At 43.0% G+C, this 16,157-nt stretch overlaps 1 protein-coding gene across 1 annotated transcript in view; it reads left to right on the forward strand.

The window, feature by feature from the left end:
• The window catches only part of LOC104968476 (zinc finger protein 154), a 28,270-nt gene continuing 12,113 nt past the window's right edge, over positions 1–16,157 (forward strand). Inside the window, exons 1-3 of the mRNA XM_010815650.4 lie at positions 1–284; positions 1,579–1,705; positions 2,811–5,598. Coding sequence (XP_010813952.2) covers positions 252–284; positions 1,579–1,705; positions 2,811–4,135 — 1,485 coding nt within the window. The 5' untranslated portion in view covers positions 1–251 and the 3' untranslated portion in view covers positions 4,136–5,598. The remainder of the gene's footprint in view (positions 285–1,578; positions 1,706–2,810; positions 5,599–16,157) is intronic.

Below are 16,157 nucleotides of genomic sequence, written 5' to 3' on the forward strand. Positions count from 1 at the left end.
GCTTCCTCCGCTCGGGGCCATGTTAGCTGTTCGCGGTTTTGTTTACCCGGTGTGAAAGGTTCGGGAATTCTGGGCCAATCCTGAGGTGACGGAATTTAGGAAGTCCGAGAAAGAGCTTCTGGCCCCGCTGCACAGAGGCAAGTCTCAGGCTCGACGCCGCCGCCCGGGGTGCCCCACCCCAGGCCTCGGATCGGGACCGCCTCGCCCGTGTGCTCTCTCCTCTCCTGGCCCCGCTCCGCCCCCAGAGTCCGATGGCAGCGGCAGCCCCGAAGAACCCGCTTCAGGTAAACGCTGGTTCTCCGAGCCCTGACCCCACCAGACACTAAAAACCCAGGGTTTAGGACGGTGAGGCGGTCGTGGGTGGGACCCTGTTTCCGATAGCGTGATGGCGCGTGGGCGAGGGTGACAGGCACCTGTTAAAGGGCGAACCGACGGCTGCGGCACCGAGATTGAATGGGTACCAGCGTCCCAGCCTTCAGGGCCCGGCACGGGTTTCGGGAGGCCTGAGCCCATCGAACCCCGCCATAGACTCATCCCTCAAGAGGTGGCGTTTTCCACATTTCCTACGGCTACAGAGGCACTTTTTGGAGCCAGCACGCCAAGTGCTGTTGGGAGGGTGTCCCATTTCTTCACTGGCCCTGACCACCAGCCACATGGTCTCTGGATTGTGGTTTCTTGAGATCTATTGCTGCCTTGTTCCCAGTTTGGGATCTGGAAGCCCTGGAGAAACCCCACGGCCAGGGTTATATGGAGGGATTTTTGTTTTTGACAGCCATCATAAACAGGTGTGAAAGGTCTTCAGTCTTCATTGTGCGTGCAGGATTTTAGTTGTGGCATGAGGAATCTTTAGTCGCAGCACGAGGAATCTTTAGTCGCAGCATGCAAACTCTTACCCCAGGTCCACTGCTTTGGGAGCTTGGAGTCTTGGCCTCTGCACCACCAGGGAAGTCCCACGTTGTATTTTCTAATGTGAACCATGAGGGAGTAAAACAGGATTCAGGTATATTCCTCTTGTTTTGTTTTGAGCAGGTGTGGTAATGGCAGCTCTATTAACTGACATGAGGAAGTTGGCAATAATAATGTTCTCCAGAGATATTAGAAACTTCTGAGATGTTTCCGGCTTTAATTGAGCAGCTAAATACCCAAGTCTAGAAGTCTGGAGTGTGGGACAGTGAGGAGGTGGTGATTGTAGGCATGTCGCTGTTTGATCCAGTCTCACAGATAATGCATACCTGAAAAGGGAATATCCTTGATGACACCAGGGTCCTGGAATTGAGACTTATGTGACCTTGGCCACATAAGTGGGATATCCTGGCACGAGTGTGTGGATCCCTCCATGCCAGGTCCACAACTTGGATACCCACCTACCCACCTCTTCCTATAGATGACTGGTTCCAGTGATAAGTGGGACCATTTGAAGACAGTGGCATTAGTAGTGCCAGGGCCTGGTTTCTTCTCTGAGTTGGAGAGTTTGGGAAGAAGATGGGCATGTGGATGATGTGTGTGTGTGTGGGGGGAGTGGATAGTTGTTGTTGAGAAGGGGGCTATTTATGATTTCCTCTGTCCCCATCTTGCCAGGGCAGTGTGACCTTTGAGGATGTGGCTGTGTACTTCTCCTGGGAGGAATGGAGTCTCCTTGATGATGCTCAGAGACGCCTGTACCACAGTGTGATGCTGGAGAACTTGGCACTTATAATCTCCTTGGGTATGACTGTCAAACTCATCTCTGTTCCTTGAACTGCCTCTGCCCTTTTTTTCCCCAGGAGCATTCTATCCTCACGTCAGGACCCTGGACACTGCTCCTTTCCCCAGTTCCCTGAGTTGGTGCTCAGGTTGGGTGGGCTGAGATTTGCGCACTGTGCTCTCCTTCCTTTAGCATACCCAACACTAGCCTTCCTGTCGACTTGCACTCTTATTATTTTTTTAGTTCTTTTCGTTATTCTTTTCCGTCATGGTTTATCATGGATTTTGAATTTCTTTGGTTACTGTGTCATCAGAGTGCCGTGTATTTGATTGCTGAGAGAGTGGAATCAGGTTGGAGAGCCCACAAAATTTCACAGGATGTATATGAATCAAGTGAGATGGCTCAGATGGAGCCTGGCCCTGCATCGTAGCACATAAAGGACGTGATGACAGTGCTGTATTCAGACTGCAACAGAAACCCATTGTGTTGACTAAAATTTGATCCCAGTGGCCACACTTGATTTGTGTTTTCCTTTCTCCCCTTTCGTGACACTTCGCTGGTTCATTTGCTGTGTCGCTTGTACTCTTACTTCCAACCTGTGGTTAACCTCACATTTCTGGACTTTTCTCACCACTGCGTCTGCAGTGCTTTCCACAGTGGCCTCTGTGTATTGTTTCATGAGGTGTGCACACATTCTTAAATAGTCCTGCAACACCAGGTGTCCTGATACAGTTGTATTTTCTTGGGTCTTGACACAGCTTTTTTTAAATTATTTAATTTTTATTCTTTTGAATGTGTGTGTGACACAGCCTTTTTCTACAGTGTTCATGTGTCACCAGCAGACAAGTTCCTTTTGAAGGTTTGTTGTTGAGGAATGAATTGCAGACCCTGTGTCTCTGCTTTGTGTCCACCACATGGTTGTGCCCTTCACCTCATAAGGTCACTCCATTCTCTGATCTTGATAGCCCAGTAGTTCTAAGCAGCCCCATCCTCAACCAGAACCAACTCTTTGTTCCTGCAAACAATCGCATGGACAGGTTCTTGGGTTTATTACACTGAACTTGTGTAGCAGCTACCCCTTCCCACCTAAGTCAGTGCGCACTTCACCAGCATTACTTGCTTTCAGGTTGTTGGCATGGAGCAGAGGATGAAGAGGCATCTTCTGAACAGAACATTTCTGTACATGGAATGTCACAGGTCAGGATTCCCAAGGCAGGCATGTTCTCCCAGAAGGCCCATTTTTGTGACCTGGACTTGGGAGACGTTTTGCACTTGACTGAGCATCAGAGGCAGAAACTGTATGATATTGGGGCATGGGAGAAACACTTGTATTTCAGTGTAAAGTATCAGCCCCGCAAGCAGCACACTGGAGAGAAATACCTCAGAAGCAAGATGGGCAAAGCCTCATTTATGACCAACTGCAGACTTTTTGTGTTGGGGAAGTCACTTTCTTGTGGGGAGTCCACACAGACCAGGGATAAGTCAAACAGGAGAACTGAGTGTGGAGCAGCCTTTCACAGGGGGAAAACTCATTACAGCCCTGGAGAATGCACTGAAGACTTCAGTTGCAGACATATACTTTCTCAGCATCAGAGAGTCCTCACTAGAGAAAAATGCTACACATGTAATGAATGTGGGAAATCTTTTAGCAAAAGCTACAGCCTCAATGACCATTGGAGAGTTCACACAGGAGAAAAGCCTTATGAGTGTGGGGAATGTGGGAAATCCTTTAGACAGAGCTCTAGCCTCATTCAGCATCGGAGAGTTCACACTGGAGCAAGACCTCATGAGTGTGATGAATGTGGAAAATTATTTAGCAACAAATCCAACCTTATTAAACATCGGAGAATTCATACTGGAGAAAGGCCGTATGAGTGTAGTGAATGTGGGAAGTCCTTTAGCGAAAGCTCTGCACTCCTTCAACACCGGAGTGTTCACACTGGAGAAAGGCCTTATGAGTGCAGTGAATGTGGAAAATTCTTTACGTACCACTCCAGTCTCATAAAACACCAGAGAGTTCACTCTGGATCAAGGCCCTATGAGTGCAATGAATGTGGAAAGTCCTTTACCCAAAACTCCAGCCTCATTGAACACCGTAGAGTTCATAGTGGAGAAAGGCCTTACAAGTGCAGTGAATGTGGGAAATCTTTTAGCCAAAGCTCTGCACTTCTGCAGCATCGGAGAGTTCACACTGGAGAAAGGCCTTATGAGTGCAATGAATGTGGGAAATTCTTTACTTACAGCTCCAGTCTCTTAAAACACCAGAGAGTTCACACGGGATCAAGGCCTTATGAGTGTAGCGAATGTGGGAAATCTTTTACTCAAAACTCCAGCCTCATTAAACACAGGAGAATTCATACTGGAGAAAGGCCTTATGAGTGTAGTGAATGTGGGAAATCTTTTAGCCACAGCTCTAGCCTTATTAAACACCGAAGAGTTCACACTTGTTAAAGGCCTGGTAAGTGCAGTGAATTGGGGCAATCATTTACCCATAGGTCCAGCTTCAGCGACCACTAGAATGTTTATGTCAGAGACATGCTTTGTGTGTATTTGTATGTGGGAAATTAATCTTTAGGCTCCTAAAACAGCATAATGTCACATTGGATGAACGCCTTTTGAGTATGGCAGACATGGAAAATCATGTAGCTGAAGTCTGGCTTCAGTATACTCCAGAGAATTCAGTGGAGAAAGGCCTTATAAGTTCAGCAAATGTGAGAAAGCCTTCAGCTGAAGAATGTATTTCACTGAATACCACAATTTCAAATGGGAGCACTATCTTCAATGTGCAGGTATATATGATTTCTTTGTTGAGTGCAACAACACTGGAGGAAATCCCTTATGAAGATGCCGTTTGCCTGTTTTAAACCTCATTCATCCAGACATCCACTTAACTTCAGGTATGTGGGAACTGTGTTGCGCTTTTTAACCTCTCCAGAACCCTTGCCAGATGGATATCACTGCCAGTTCTGTAGCAGAAATCATATCACCCCTAACCACAGGCACATTTCTACTGTGTGCCACATTCACCCAGCCTAGTGTGTTCAGGGAAGGAAACCCCAGTTCTGACCCATTTATGGGATGATTCATGAGCAGCTTGAGCACTTAAGTCTTTCCCAGTTTTTTTCCCTCCTTCATGAATTAAAGCGTGGACCTTACCCACTTTTGGCCTAAAGGACTCTGCTGGTGATTTGAAAAGATGGACTACACTTTTCAGGGATATTATTGGTCTCATGAGACTCTAGTGATGGGATTTTCTAGCTTCCAAGACATCAACCCAGGAAACAGTCAGTTTCCCCTTGCTCTTGTTTGTAGAATGGTAAAGGTCTTACTGTTTAAGCCACCATTTATCTTAGGAGTTCCTTCACTGTATGGGGTGGTTTGTTGTTAATTGGGTTTGCTAGCCTGAAGAGATGAAATACTCTGGTGAGGATCCCGAATTGTGTGCCTCAATGGAGACAGTATGATGGCAGAATATGCCTCTCCAATTGTGGCCTAGGTTGCATTGCTGCTCAAAGCCTTAAAGGAAAAGGACCACCTTCAAGGACCACCTTCGTGGTCCTAATTTATAAGTTGTATGCCATGATATTTTTCAGGTTCAGAGTTCAAACTGAGGAGGGGGCCGTTTCTGATTGCTGTGACTACTCTCAGTGCTTCTGAGAGCGACATACACTTGTTCTCTTGTTCACAGGCGATATTGCACCTTGCTCAGCACTGTTGAGGGAAATCTGTTCCCCAGGTCCTGCAGTGGAGCCCCGTGCCTGATGTCCTGAATTCTGTAGAGTAACAGCAGTGATTTTAAGATTATATAAACACTGGATTAATAGTGGAGGAGACTGCAGCATACTGATTAGAATGTGCCCCTTTCAAAAGGTCACTCAAAATGTTTAACCACTATGGCTTTGGAGGATAAGCAGGTATGGAAATTCTCAGAACTTTTGAAACTTTTTATCTGTACAACTTAGGGCCTTGTCAAGGAAAATAAAATAAAGGTTTTGTGGATTCCTCTGGCCTTTCTGGGCTGTTCATCTAAGGCCATTGTTGTGCAGACAGAACAAGGATAGAGAGGAGAGAGCTCCTTAGTCAGCTCTGTGAGATTTGTGACCCATCCAGTATCCATGTTGAATGAAGTTTCCACCTCAAAAATTGCTCACCTGTTTTTGCTGCCCCTGAGGCAAGTCCTGAACCTGTCCATTGAGTCAGTATGGTTGCCGAACCTGATGTTCTAAATGAGGAAATCCTGTTCCTATTTAAACTGTACAATTTGGTGATTTTTTACAGTTATGTAAACCCATGAAACCATCAAACAATCATGATAGTTTGTCACGCCATACTTACCTTGAATCTCTTTGTCCTCCAAGCAGCCATTAATTTGCTTTTCATTATAGCAGATGAGTTTGCATTTTCTAGGATTTTATATGATTGAAGTCATGAAGTGTTTAGTCTCCCCCCCCCCCCCTTTTGGGTGCCTTTACATGACATGCTTACTCTGCAGTCCATCAGTGGTGCCTCTATGAGTAGTTCTTTTTATATTATTGACATGCTTACTCTGCGGTCCATCAGTGGTGCCTCTGTGAGTAGTTCTTTTTATATTATTGAGAATTATGTTCTATCACTATGCCTCAATTTATTTATTCATCTGTTTATGGATATTTCAATTATTTCTGGTTTTGGCTGTTACAAATAAAAGCCGTATAGAAGTTGGATACAGTTCTTCATATTGAATCGTTTCCTTTTTCTCATGCTGATACCTCAAAATGCAATACCTGAACCAGAGTGTAGGTAAATATGTAACTTTTCCAGAAACACCAAACTGTCTTTTAAAATGATTGCTCCCTTTTGTATTCCCACCTTTAGTGCGAGTTCCAATTCTCTCATATCCTTGCTAAAGTGAATATGATTTGCTTTTAAACATTTGACTCTGTGAGTAAATGTATATAGTATTAGAGCACTTTGGTTTTAGTTTCATTTCCCTTATATTTCATGATGTTGAGCATAGTTGGTGTATAGGAGATACAGAAGAAGGGTCAACACGTTAAACAGTTCAAAAGACTCAATAAGCCAAATCTGGATCATGGCAAATTCTAACAACAAATGGCAAGTGAATAATATGATTAAAAGAAAATGGTAAGTGGGGGATTTCCCTGGCCATCCAGTGGCTAAGACTCGGCACTTCCACTGCTGGGGGTATGTGTTCAATCCTGGTTGGGGAACTAAGATTCCCGCAAGCTGCATGGCCTGGCCAAAAGAAAGCCTCTAAGGAAATTCCAGTAGATACTTCTACTCTAGGAGAACTTACCCTACCCACTGCCCACTAAGAGTAACTGAACTAATCAGTTTACCCTGAATACAACAGTTTACAGCCAAAGTTCTCAGCATTTTTTTTTCTTAAAGGTGAGTGGTACATAGAGGTTAAAAAACTTGCAAGACACACCTACTTGTTGCCTAAGATAAATTTTGTATCCAGACTGCAGTCTGCATTAAGTCATGATTGCAGTATGGTAATTACACAATTTAGCACTTATAAATATTTTGATTTTATGCAACAAATTAATGGAATTATATAAGGATCTTTACGTTTTAGAAACACCTCCTAAAGAGGTTATGTGTGAAATGACATGGTGTCTGTGATTATAAATAAACCACTAACTGCATGGGGATAGATAAAATAAGAGCCATAAAAGGATAAATAGGGAATTCCCTGTCAATCCAGTGGTTAGGACTCCACGCTTCCACTGCATAGGGCTTGGGTTTGATCCCTGGTTGGGGAACTGCGATCCTGCAAGCTGTGTAGTATAGGATAAATAATGACAGATGTTACTTCCCAGTAGTCTTCTGTTTTGGGATATATTTGAAAGCAGCCATTACAAAGGGTAGAGTATGTGCTGTTAATTTTGTGTGGTGAGGATAAATGTAAAAGGCCAGGAAGAAACTGAGTTTTGAAACTATGAATGTAAATGTCAAAATGGATATTTTAAGCAAACTCGTCACTTCCTAATCTTGTTTTTATTTTAATAGCTATCATTTTTGTGTTTATGTGGCCATATTATTCCATTTTATTTTATCTGGTGTTCTTTGGAAGGAATGATGCTACAGCTGAAACTCCAGTACTTTGGCCACCTCATGCGAAGAGTTGACTCATTGGAAAAGACTCTGATGCTGGGAGGGATTGGGGGCAGGAGGAGAGGGGGACGACAGAGGATGAGATGGCTGGATGGCATCACCCACTTGATGGACGTGGGTTTGGGTGAACTCCGGGAGTTGGTGATGGACAGGGAGGCCTGGCGTGCTGCAATTCATGGGGTCGCAAAGAGTTGGACACGACTGAGCAACTGAACTGATACACAAAATCCTACACAGATTTCAAGGTCATTTGTAACTTTAAAATAGAAAAAATAGCATTAACATAGAAAATTAGAACAGGAAGAGGCCTTGGATATCACCATTCCCACTTTCCTTCTTCAGCAGATAAGTAAATTAGGGCCCAGAAAGGGGAAGTGCGTGACTTGGAGAGCTAGTTAGTAGCAGACTTGGAATTAAACCCAGGCTTAGTAACCCCTTGGTCCAATGTTTTGTGTTTTTTCATTTCACAGTTTTAACTGTTTTATTTAAAGTTTTTATTTTTTAGAGCAATTTTAGGTTCATAACAAAATTAAGAGGAAAGTGTCTGCCGCTGCACATGCATCACCTCCATTGTCAACATCCCCCACCAGAGTGGGCCTTCTGTTAACAACTGACGAGCCTACACTGATTCATTTCTGTCCCCCAGTGTTTGTATAGTTCGTATGAGGGTTTACTGTGTGTGATGTATATTCTGAGTTTCAATATATTTGAACAAATTTATAATTTGAGTTTGAATACATTTATAATTGGTGGCTCAGTAGTAAAGAATCTGCCTGCCAATACAGGAGACGTGGATTCATTCCATGGGTTGGGAAGATCCCCTAGAGGAGGAAATGGCAACCCACTCTAGTCAGTATTCTTGCCCGGGAAATCCCATGGACAGAGGCGCTTGGCGGGGTGTGGGGTTGCAAAGGACTGGACACAACTTCGTTTCTGAACAACAGCCAGTGCATCACTATAGGATCACATAGAGTGGTTTCACTGCCCTGAAATCCCTCTATTCTGTGTATTCGTCCCTCCCCACATTGCCTGGGAACCGGTGATCTTATTTTACATCTCCATAGTTTAGCCTTTCCCAGAATGCCGTATAGTTGGAGTCACACAGTATACGGCTTTTTCAGATGACTGTTTTCACTTACTAACGTGCTTTTTAAGTTTCCTCCATAAAACAAATGAAAAAGATTCCTCCATCATGGCTTGATGGTGCGTTTCTTTTTAAAACTGAGTGATGTTCCATTGTCTGGATATACCACCATTTATCCAAACACTACTGAAGGAGACATCTTGGTTGCGTCCAGGTTTTGGCAATTATGAATAAAGCTAATGTAAACAGTCGTGTACAGGTGTTTGTGTGAACATAAGTTTTAGACTCCTTCGGGTAGATACTGAGGAGCCCTATTGCTGGTAAGAGTCTGTTTGTTTTCTAAGAAACTGCCAAGTGTCTTCCAAGGTGGCCATACTGTTCTTCCCAGCAGTGAATGAATGAGTTCCTGTTGTTCCACACCCTCACCAGCATTAGGTGTTTCAGTGTCATAGACTTTGGATTTTAATAGATGTGTAATGGTACTCATTGTGAAGAATTTTTGCATCAATGCTCATGAATGATATTGGTCTGAAATTTTCTTCTGGTATCTTGTGTTTGGGTATTATGGTAACACTAGTCTCTGAGAATGAGTTAGGAATTATCCCTTCTGTTTCTGTCCTCTGAAAGAGATTGTAGAGAATTTGTATAATTTCTTCCTTAAACATTTACTGGAATACACCAGTGAACCCATTTTAGTATGTTGTATTCTGTTTTAGGAAGTTATTAATTACTAATTCAGTTTTCTCTGTTGCTTTATCTTTTCCTATTCCTGTTACCCATAATTTACAGCTTTTGTAGTTGTCCTACAGTTGAGTATCCTGTTTTGTCCCACCCCCAGTTCTGGTGGTTTCTATTGAGATACCCTCAAGTCAGAATCTTTTCTTCACTGTGTCCAGTCTACAAATACGCTTATTGAAAGCATTTACTTTTGTTACAGAATTTTTTATCTTTATCATTTCTTCTTGGTTCTGTGGTAGAATTTCTATCTCAGTTATTTGTCTACTTTATCCAGAAGAGTGCTAAACATATTAATTGTTTTAAATTCCTGGTCTCATAATTCCACATGTCTGACTTGTCTTGAGTCTGATTCTGATACTTGCTCTATTCAGACTTTTCTTTTTTCTCTTCAAACTTTGAAAAAAAAAATTCCTTATGCCTTACACTTTTTTCTTAATAGCTATCATGTACTCAGTAAGTGGAACTACAATCAACAGGTGATTTTAAGGTGTGGGGAGAGGGGAAGTGTTCTATAGTCCTATGATTAGTTATCAGTATATCTTTTTGCATTATAACTTCTTCATTAACCTATGGAATCCTTAGGAATGATTTCTATTTTTTTTTTTAATTTTAGGAATGATTTCTTTCTTTTTTTTTTTTTTTGATGGAACATCCTTAGTCTGTTTTTTTTTTTTTTTCTAATTTTATTTTATTTTTAAACTTTACATAATTGTATTAGTTTTGCCAAATATCAAAATGAATCCGCCACAGGTATACATGTGTTCCCCATCCTGAACCCTCCTCCCTCCTCCCTCCCCATACCATCCCTCTGGGCCGTCCCAGTGCACCAGCCCCAAGCATCCAGCATCGTGCATCGAACCTGAACTGGCAACACGTTTCCTACATGATATTTTACATGTTTCATTGCCAAGGAATGATTTCTTAAAAGTTCCCAAACATAGGAAGTTTTGTTTGTGGTTTAAAGTTTTAAGTTAAAAAAATAATTTAAATTGACACATAGGTCTCAGTGTATTTGCCTTTCTGCATTACGTGGAACAAGGTGTCTGGAGTTGGGCATTTTCCTTCTCCCAGGTCACTTAGGCTCTGATAAAACCTAAGGCTCTGCTTTAAAAGTTTCTCCTGGAGCACACTTTGTGTAAAAAACGAAATGCTTTGAACTAGTTGAATATGGTTCCTTTAACTCTCTCCTGGCCAAGATCATTCTCGGAGATAAAAATGTCAATAGAAGTGTTGGTTTTTTCCCCATGATTTGGTTCCCCTGAGTTTTTGTTTCTCAGACCTGGCCCCTCTGAGCCTCCAGGAATTTGTCAATTACAGTTCCAGTTTCCCTATCCTGGCATTGGTTCACACAGTGGTTTCAGCTTGTTGGTTTCTGAGTCAATGAGTCATGATTCTGTTTCCCTGTCAGTCCTCCAATTTGGAGACAGTGGCTTGCCCTGTGACCACACTTAGAAATCTGAGAAGAATTGTTTATTCTTTCAGTCTATTTAGCCTTTTGCTTGTTAGGATGGAGTGGAGAAATCCAGCTTGTTATATGCTTGACCAGAAACCAGAGGTTCCCCCCGCCCCCTTTTTTTTTCTATCTTTTTTTGGTTGTTGTTCTTTCTGAACATATTAAATTTCTGTTACAGCAACACTGCTACAGTCTGAATGTGTTCCCTTCACATTTACTTGTTGAAATCCTAACCCACAAAGGTGATGGTATTAGGAGGTTGGGCTTTTTGGAGGTGCTTAAATCATGAGAATGGACCCCTTGTGAATGGGTTAGTGCCTCGTAAGAGGCTCCAGAGAGATCCCTAACCCCTTCCACCTTGTGGGGATAGATGAAGAAATCAACCGCCATGAAGTGAACCCTACCCTGACCATGCTGAGCATCCTGAGCTCTGATTTCCAGCCTCCAGTGCTGTGAGAAATAATTATCTGTTGTTTATAAACCAGCCAGTCAGTGATATTTTGGTATGACAGCCAGAACAGACTAAGACACATTCTGTCTTTTGTTATTTTCAAATATATACAAAAATGGAAAAGACTATTATGAAACCAAACACTTCCCCAGTCTTCCGTTATTTGTCATTCAATGAACATTCTTGTTTCATCCATCTTCATGTACACTGGTGGATTGTTTAACGTATGATCTCAGACATTACACCATTTAATGCATAACTTCTTGAGAATTCATTTTTAAAATGTGAGGGCTATTTATAAACCCAATAGCCGTAACACAAAAAATATTTTAAATATATTACTGCTGCTGCTCTGCTAAGTCACTTCAGTTGTGTCCGACTCGGTGAGACCCCATAGACAGCAGCCCACCAGGCTCCCCCGTCCCTGGGATTCTCCAGGCAAGAACCCTGGAGTGGCTGCCATTGCCTTCTCCAATGCGTGAAAGTGAAAAGTGAAAGTGAAGTCGCTCAGTCGTGTCCGACTCTTAGCGACCCATGGACCGCAGCCTACCAGGCTCCTCCTCCATGGGATTTTCCAGGCAAGAGGACTGGAGTGGAGTGCTGCTCAGTTTTCTCAGTTATCTCAAAAGTATGTATGTGTTTTCCTAAATCAGATTAATTGCAGTTAAGATCGAGAATGGATCCTTATGTCTTTCAGTAGCTGTCTCATAAGTCTTCCACCTACCTTTTTTTCTTATTTTTGTTGAAGTCGCTGAGTTGTTTGTCATATGCTAGATGTGGCTTATTGAATGTCTGATGTTTAAGTGGTCACCCTTCCTTACCTCATATTTCCTATACTCTAGATACCAGTGAGTGAGGTTTCCTCCTAGTAAACAGATTTTGATGGTGGCTTTTGGAAAAATAGAAACAAAATCTTCCATGCCAAAGATCCTGTCCATAATGGTATTAGGGACAGAAAACACGTTGGTTAGTATTTGCAATGTGTGTCTTTCTAATCTCACCAAGTAAGAAATTCTGACATTATCTCCCTGGAGATAGCATTAGATCCCACAGGTTAAGGGCTCAGTCCCAGGAGACTGCCCCAACTTCAGTTCAGTTCAGTCGCTCAGTCATGACTGACTCTTTTCGACCCCATGGACTGCAGCATGCCAGGCTTGCCTGCCCATCACCAATTTCCAGAGCTTGCTCAAACTCAAGTCCATCGAGTCGGTGATGCCATCCAATCATCTCATCCTCTAACGTCCCCTTCTCCTCCTGCCTTCAGTCTTTCCCAGCATCAGGGTCTTTTCCATGAGCCTCAACTTCAGGTACCTTTCAAAAGTCCAGAGTGTTAACTCTGCTTCTGATCGACTGGTTATAATTCTGAGGTTTCCATGTCCCTCTTCTGGGGTGTTATTTTGTTAGAGGGGCTCACAATTCAGGGAAGCATGTACTTAAATTTAAAAGGCAGATGAAGAAGTCTACAGTGTGAAGTCTAGAAGGGTCTGGAGCATAGGCACTTCAGTCCTCCTGTCCACGCTGGGCACAGCATGTTTACAGACGTGGAAACTCCTTAAATCTTGTTCAGGCATGTGTACAGACTTTTCATCCAGAGATGAGGGTCTCCTCACACTCCCTTCCTGGAGGTCAGTGGGTGGGGCTATGCAGGAGCCCCACCCTAAATCACCTCTTGAAGCTTTAATTCACTTGTGCTCAAAGTTCAGTTCAGTTCAGTCGCTCAGTAGTGTACGACTCTTTGCGACCCCATGAATCGCAGCATGCCAGGCCTCCCTGTCCATCACCAACTCCCGGAGTTCACCCAGACTCACGTCCATCGAGTCAGTGATGCCATCCAGCCATCTCATCCTCTGTCGTCCCCTTCTCCTCCTGCCCCCAATCCCTCCCAGCATCAGAGTCTTCCAATGAGTCAACTCTTCGCATGAGGTGGCCAAAGTACTGGAGTTTCAGCTTTAGCATCATTCCTTCCAAAGAAATCCCAGGGCTGAGCTCCTTCAGAATGGACTGGTTGGATCTCCTTGCAGTCCAAGGGACTCTCAAGAGTCTTCTCCAACACCACAGTTCAAAAGCATCAATTCTTCGGTGCTCAGCCTTCTTCACAGTCCAACTCTCACATCCATATATGACCACAGGAAAAACCATAGCCTTGACTAGACAGACCTTTGTTGGCAAAGTAATGTCTCTGCTTTTGAATATGCTATCTAGGTTGGTCATAACTTTCCTTCCAAGGAGTAAGTGTCTTTTAATGTCATGGCTGCAGTCACCATCTGCAGTGATTTTGGAGCCCCCAAAATAAAGTCTGACACTGTTTTCACTGTTTCCCCATCTATTTCCCATGAAGTGATGGGATCAGATGCCACGATCTTCATTTTCTGAATGTTGAGCTTTAAGCCAACTTTTTCACTCTCCACTTTCACTTTCATCAAGAGGCTTTTGAGTTCCTCTTCACTTTCTGCCATAAGGGTGGTGTCATCTGCATATCTGAGGTTATTGATATTTCTCCCAGTAATCTTGATTCCAGCTTGTGCTTCTTCCAGCCCAGCGTTTCTCATGATGTACTCTGCATATAAGTTAAATAAGCAGGGTGACAATATACAGCCTTGACGAACTCCTTTTCCTATTTGGAACCCATCTGTTGTTCCATGTCCAGTTCTAACTGTTGCTTCCTGACCTGCATACAAGTTTCTCAAGCGGCAGATCAGGTGGTCTGGTATTCCCACCTCTTTCAGAATTTTCCACAGTTTATTGTGATCCACACAGTCAAAGGCTTTGGCATAGTCAATAAAGCAGAAATAAATATTTTTCTGGAACTCTCTTGCTTTTTCCATGATCCAGCGGATGTTGGCAATTTGATTTCTGGTTCCTCTGCCTTTTCTAAAACCAGCTTGAATATCTGGAAGTTCACGGTTCACATATTGCTGAAGCCTGGCTTGGAGAATTTTGAGCCTTACTTTACTAGCGTGTGAAATGAGAGCAATTGTGCAGTAGTTTGAGCATTCTTTGGCATTGCCTTTCTTTGGGATTGGAATGAAAACTGACCTTTTCCAGTCCTGTGGCCACTGCTGAGTTTTCCAAATTTGCTGGCATATTGAGTGCAGCACTTTCACAGCATCATCTTTCGGGATTTGGAATAGCTCAACTGGAATTCCATCACTTCCACTAGCTTTGTTCGTAGTGATGCTTTCTAAGGCCCACTTGACTTCACATTCCAGGATGTCTGGCTCTAGGTCAGTGATCACACCATCATGATTATCTGGGTCGTGAATATCTTTTTTGTACAGTTCTGTGTATTCTTGCCATCTCTTCTTAATATCTTCTGCTTCTGTTAGGTCCATACCATTTCTGTCCTTTATCGAGCCCATCTTTTCATGAAATGTTCCCTTAGTATCTCTAATTTTCTTGAAGAGATCTCTAGTCTTTCCCATTCTGTTGTTTTCTTCTATTTCTTTGCATTGATCGCTGAAAAAGGCTTTCTTATCTCTTCTTGCTATTTTTTGGAACTCTGCATTCAGATGCTTATATCTTTCCTTTTCTCCTTTGCTTTTCGCTTCTCTTCTTTTCACAGCTATTTGTAAGGCCTCTCCAGACAGCTATTTTGCTTTTTTGCATTTCTTTTCCATGGGGATGGTCTTGATCCCTGTCTCCTGCACAGCGTCACGAACCTCATTCCATAGTTCATCAGGCACTCTATCTATCAGATCTAGTCCCTTAAATCTGTTTCTCACTTTACTGTATAATCATAAGGGGTTTGATTTAGGTCATACCTGAACGGTCTAGTGGCTTTCCCTACTTTCTTCAATTTAAGGGAGCCTCGTATTAGTGACAAAAGGTAATCCTATCTATCAGGAAGTTCCAAGGATTTTAGGACCTCTGCCAGGATCTGTGAGCAAAAACCAAATAAATTTCTCATTATACCATATTATTGGATCAGTATTAAACCAGAGTGTGATGTACATCACAAGCAAACTCTAAGAAATTGCAAAGACAGGAAAAAAAAAATCCCCTCACTCTCTTATGTACACAGGCACATAGAACCCATTATATACTTGTTTTCAAGATAGGTATAACAAGTAAGAGGACTTGATGGCACCATGAAAGATGAAATAAAATGAGTTGCTCATGTCAGTGAGTTTTTAAATGGAGCCTAGGGACCATTAAAGAATTGATTCTTATGCATGTCCTCACCCCGTGAACTGTGAACTTTTGGACAGGGTCAAACCACAAGTATTTTCAAGAGCTCTGCAAAAGTACCTTGCTCCAGGAACAGACTTTTGCTTAGTGATATTTAGCGACCAAACACGTTTAGCCAAGACTAGCTTTCTGCCGCCAACGCCAGTCAAAATACTTGGAATTATGTAGACGTCCCCCTTTTTGCCTTTAAAAACTCCTGACTTTCACTTGCTTCAAATGAAACCTATTTGAGTTAGGTTGCTCTGCAAATCTGGTGTACCTTGAACGGCAATTCTTTGATCACAAGTAAATGCTTCGCCTTGAGTTCTGCCTGTGTTTTCGTGTTGACATGGCACCCAGTGTGTCCCAAGTGTCCCTGGTAAGCGGGGTGGCCGTCTGTCGCCCTCGCTTATTGGCTTTATCTAGAGGAAAGACAAGCTACTTTCATCCCTGTGACAGG

The sequence above is a fragment of the Bos taurus genome, chromosome 18, assembly GCF_002263795.3.
Source record: "Bos taurus isolate L1 Dominette 01449 registration number 42190680 breed Hereford chromosome 18, ARS-UCD2.0, whole genome shotgun sequence".
NCBI classification, from domain to species: domain Eukaryota; kingdom Metazoa; phylum Chordata; class Mammalia; order Artiodactyla; family Bovidae; genus Bos; species Bos taurus.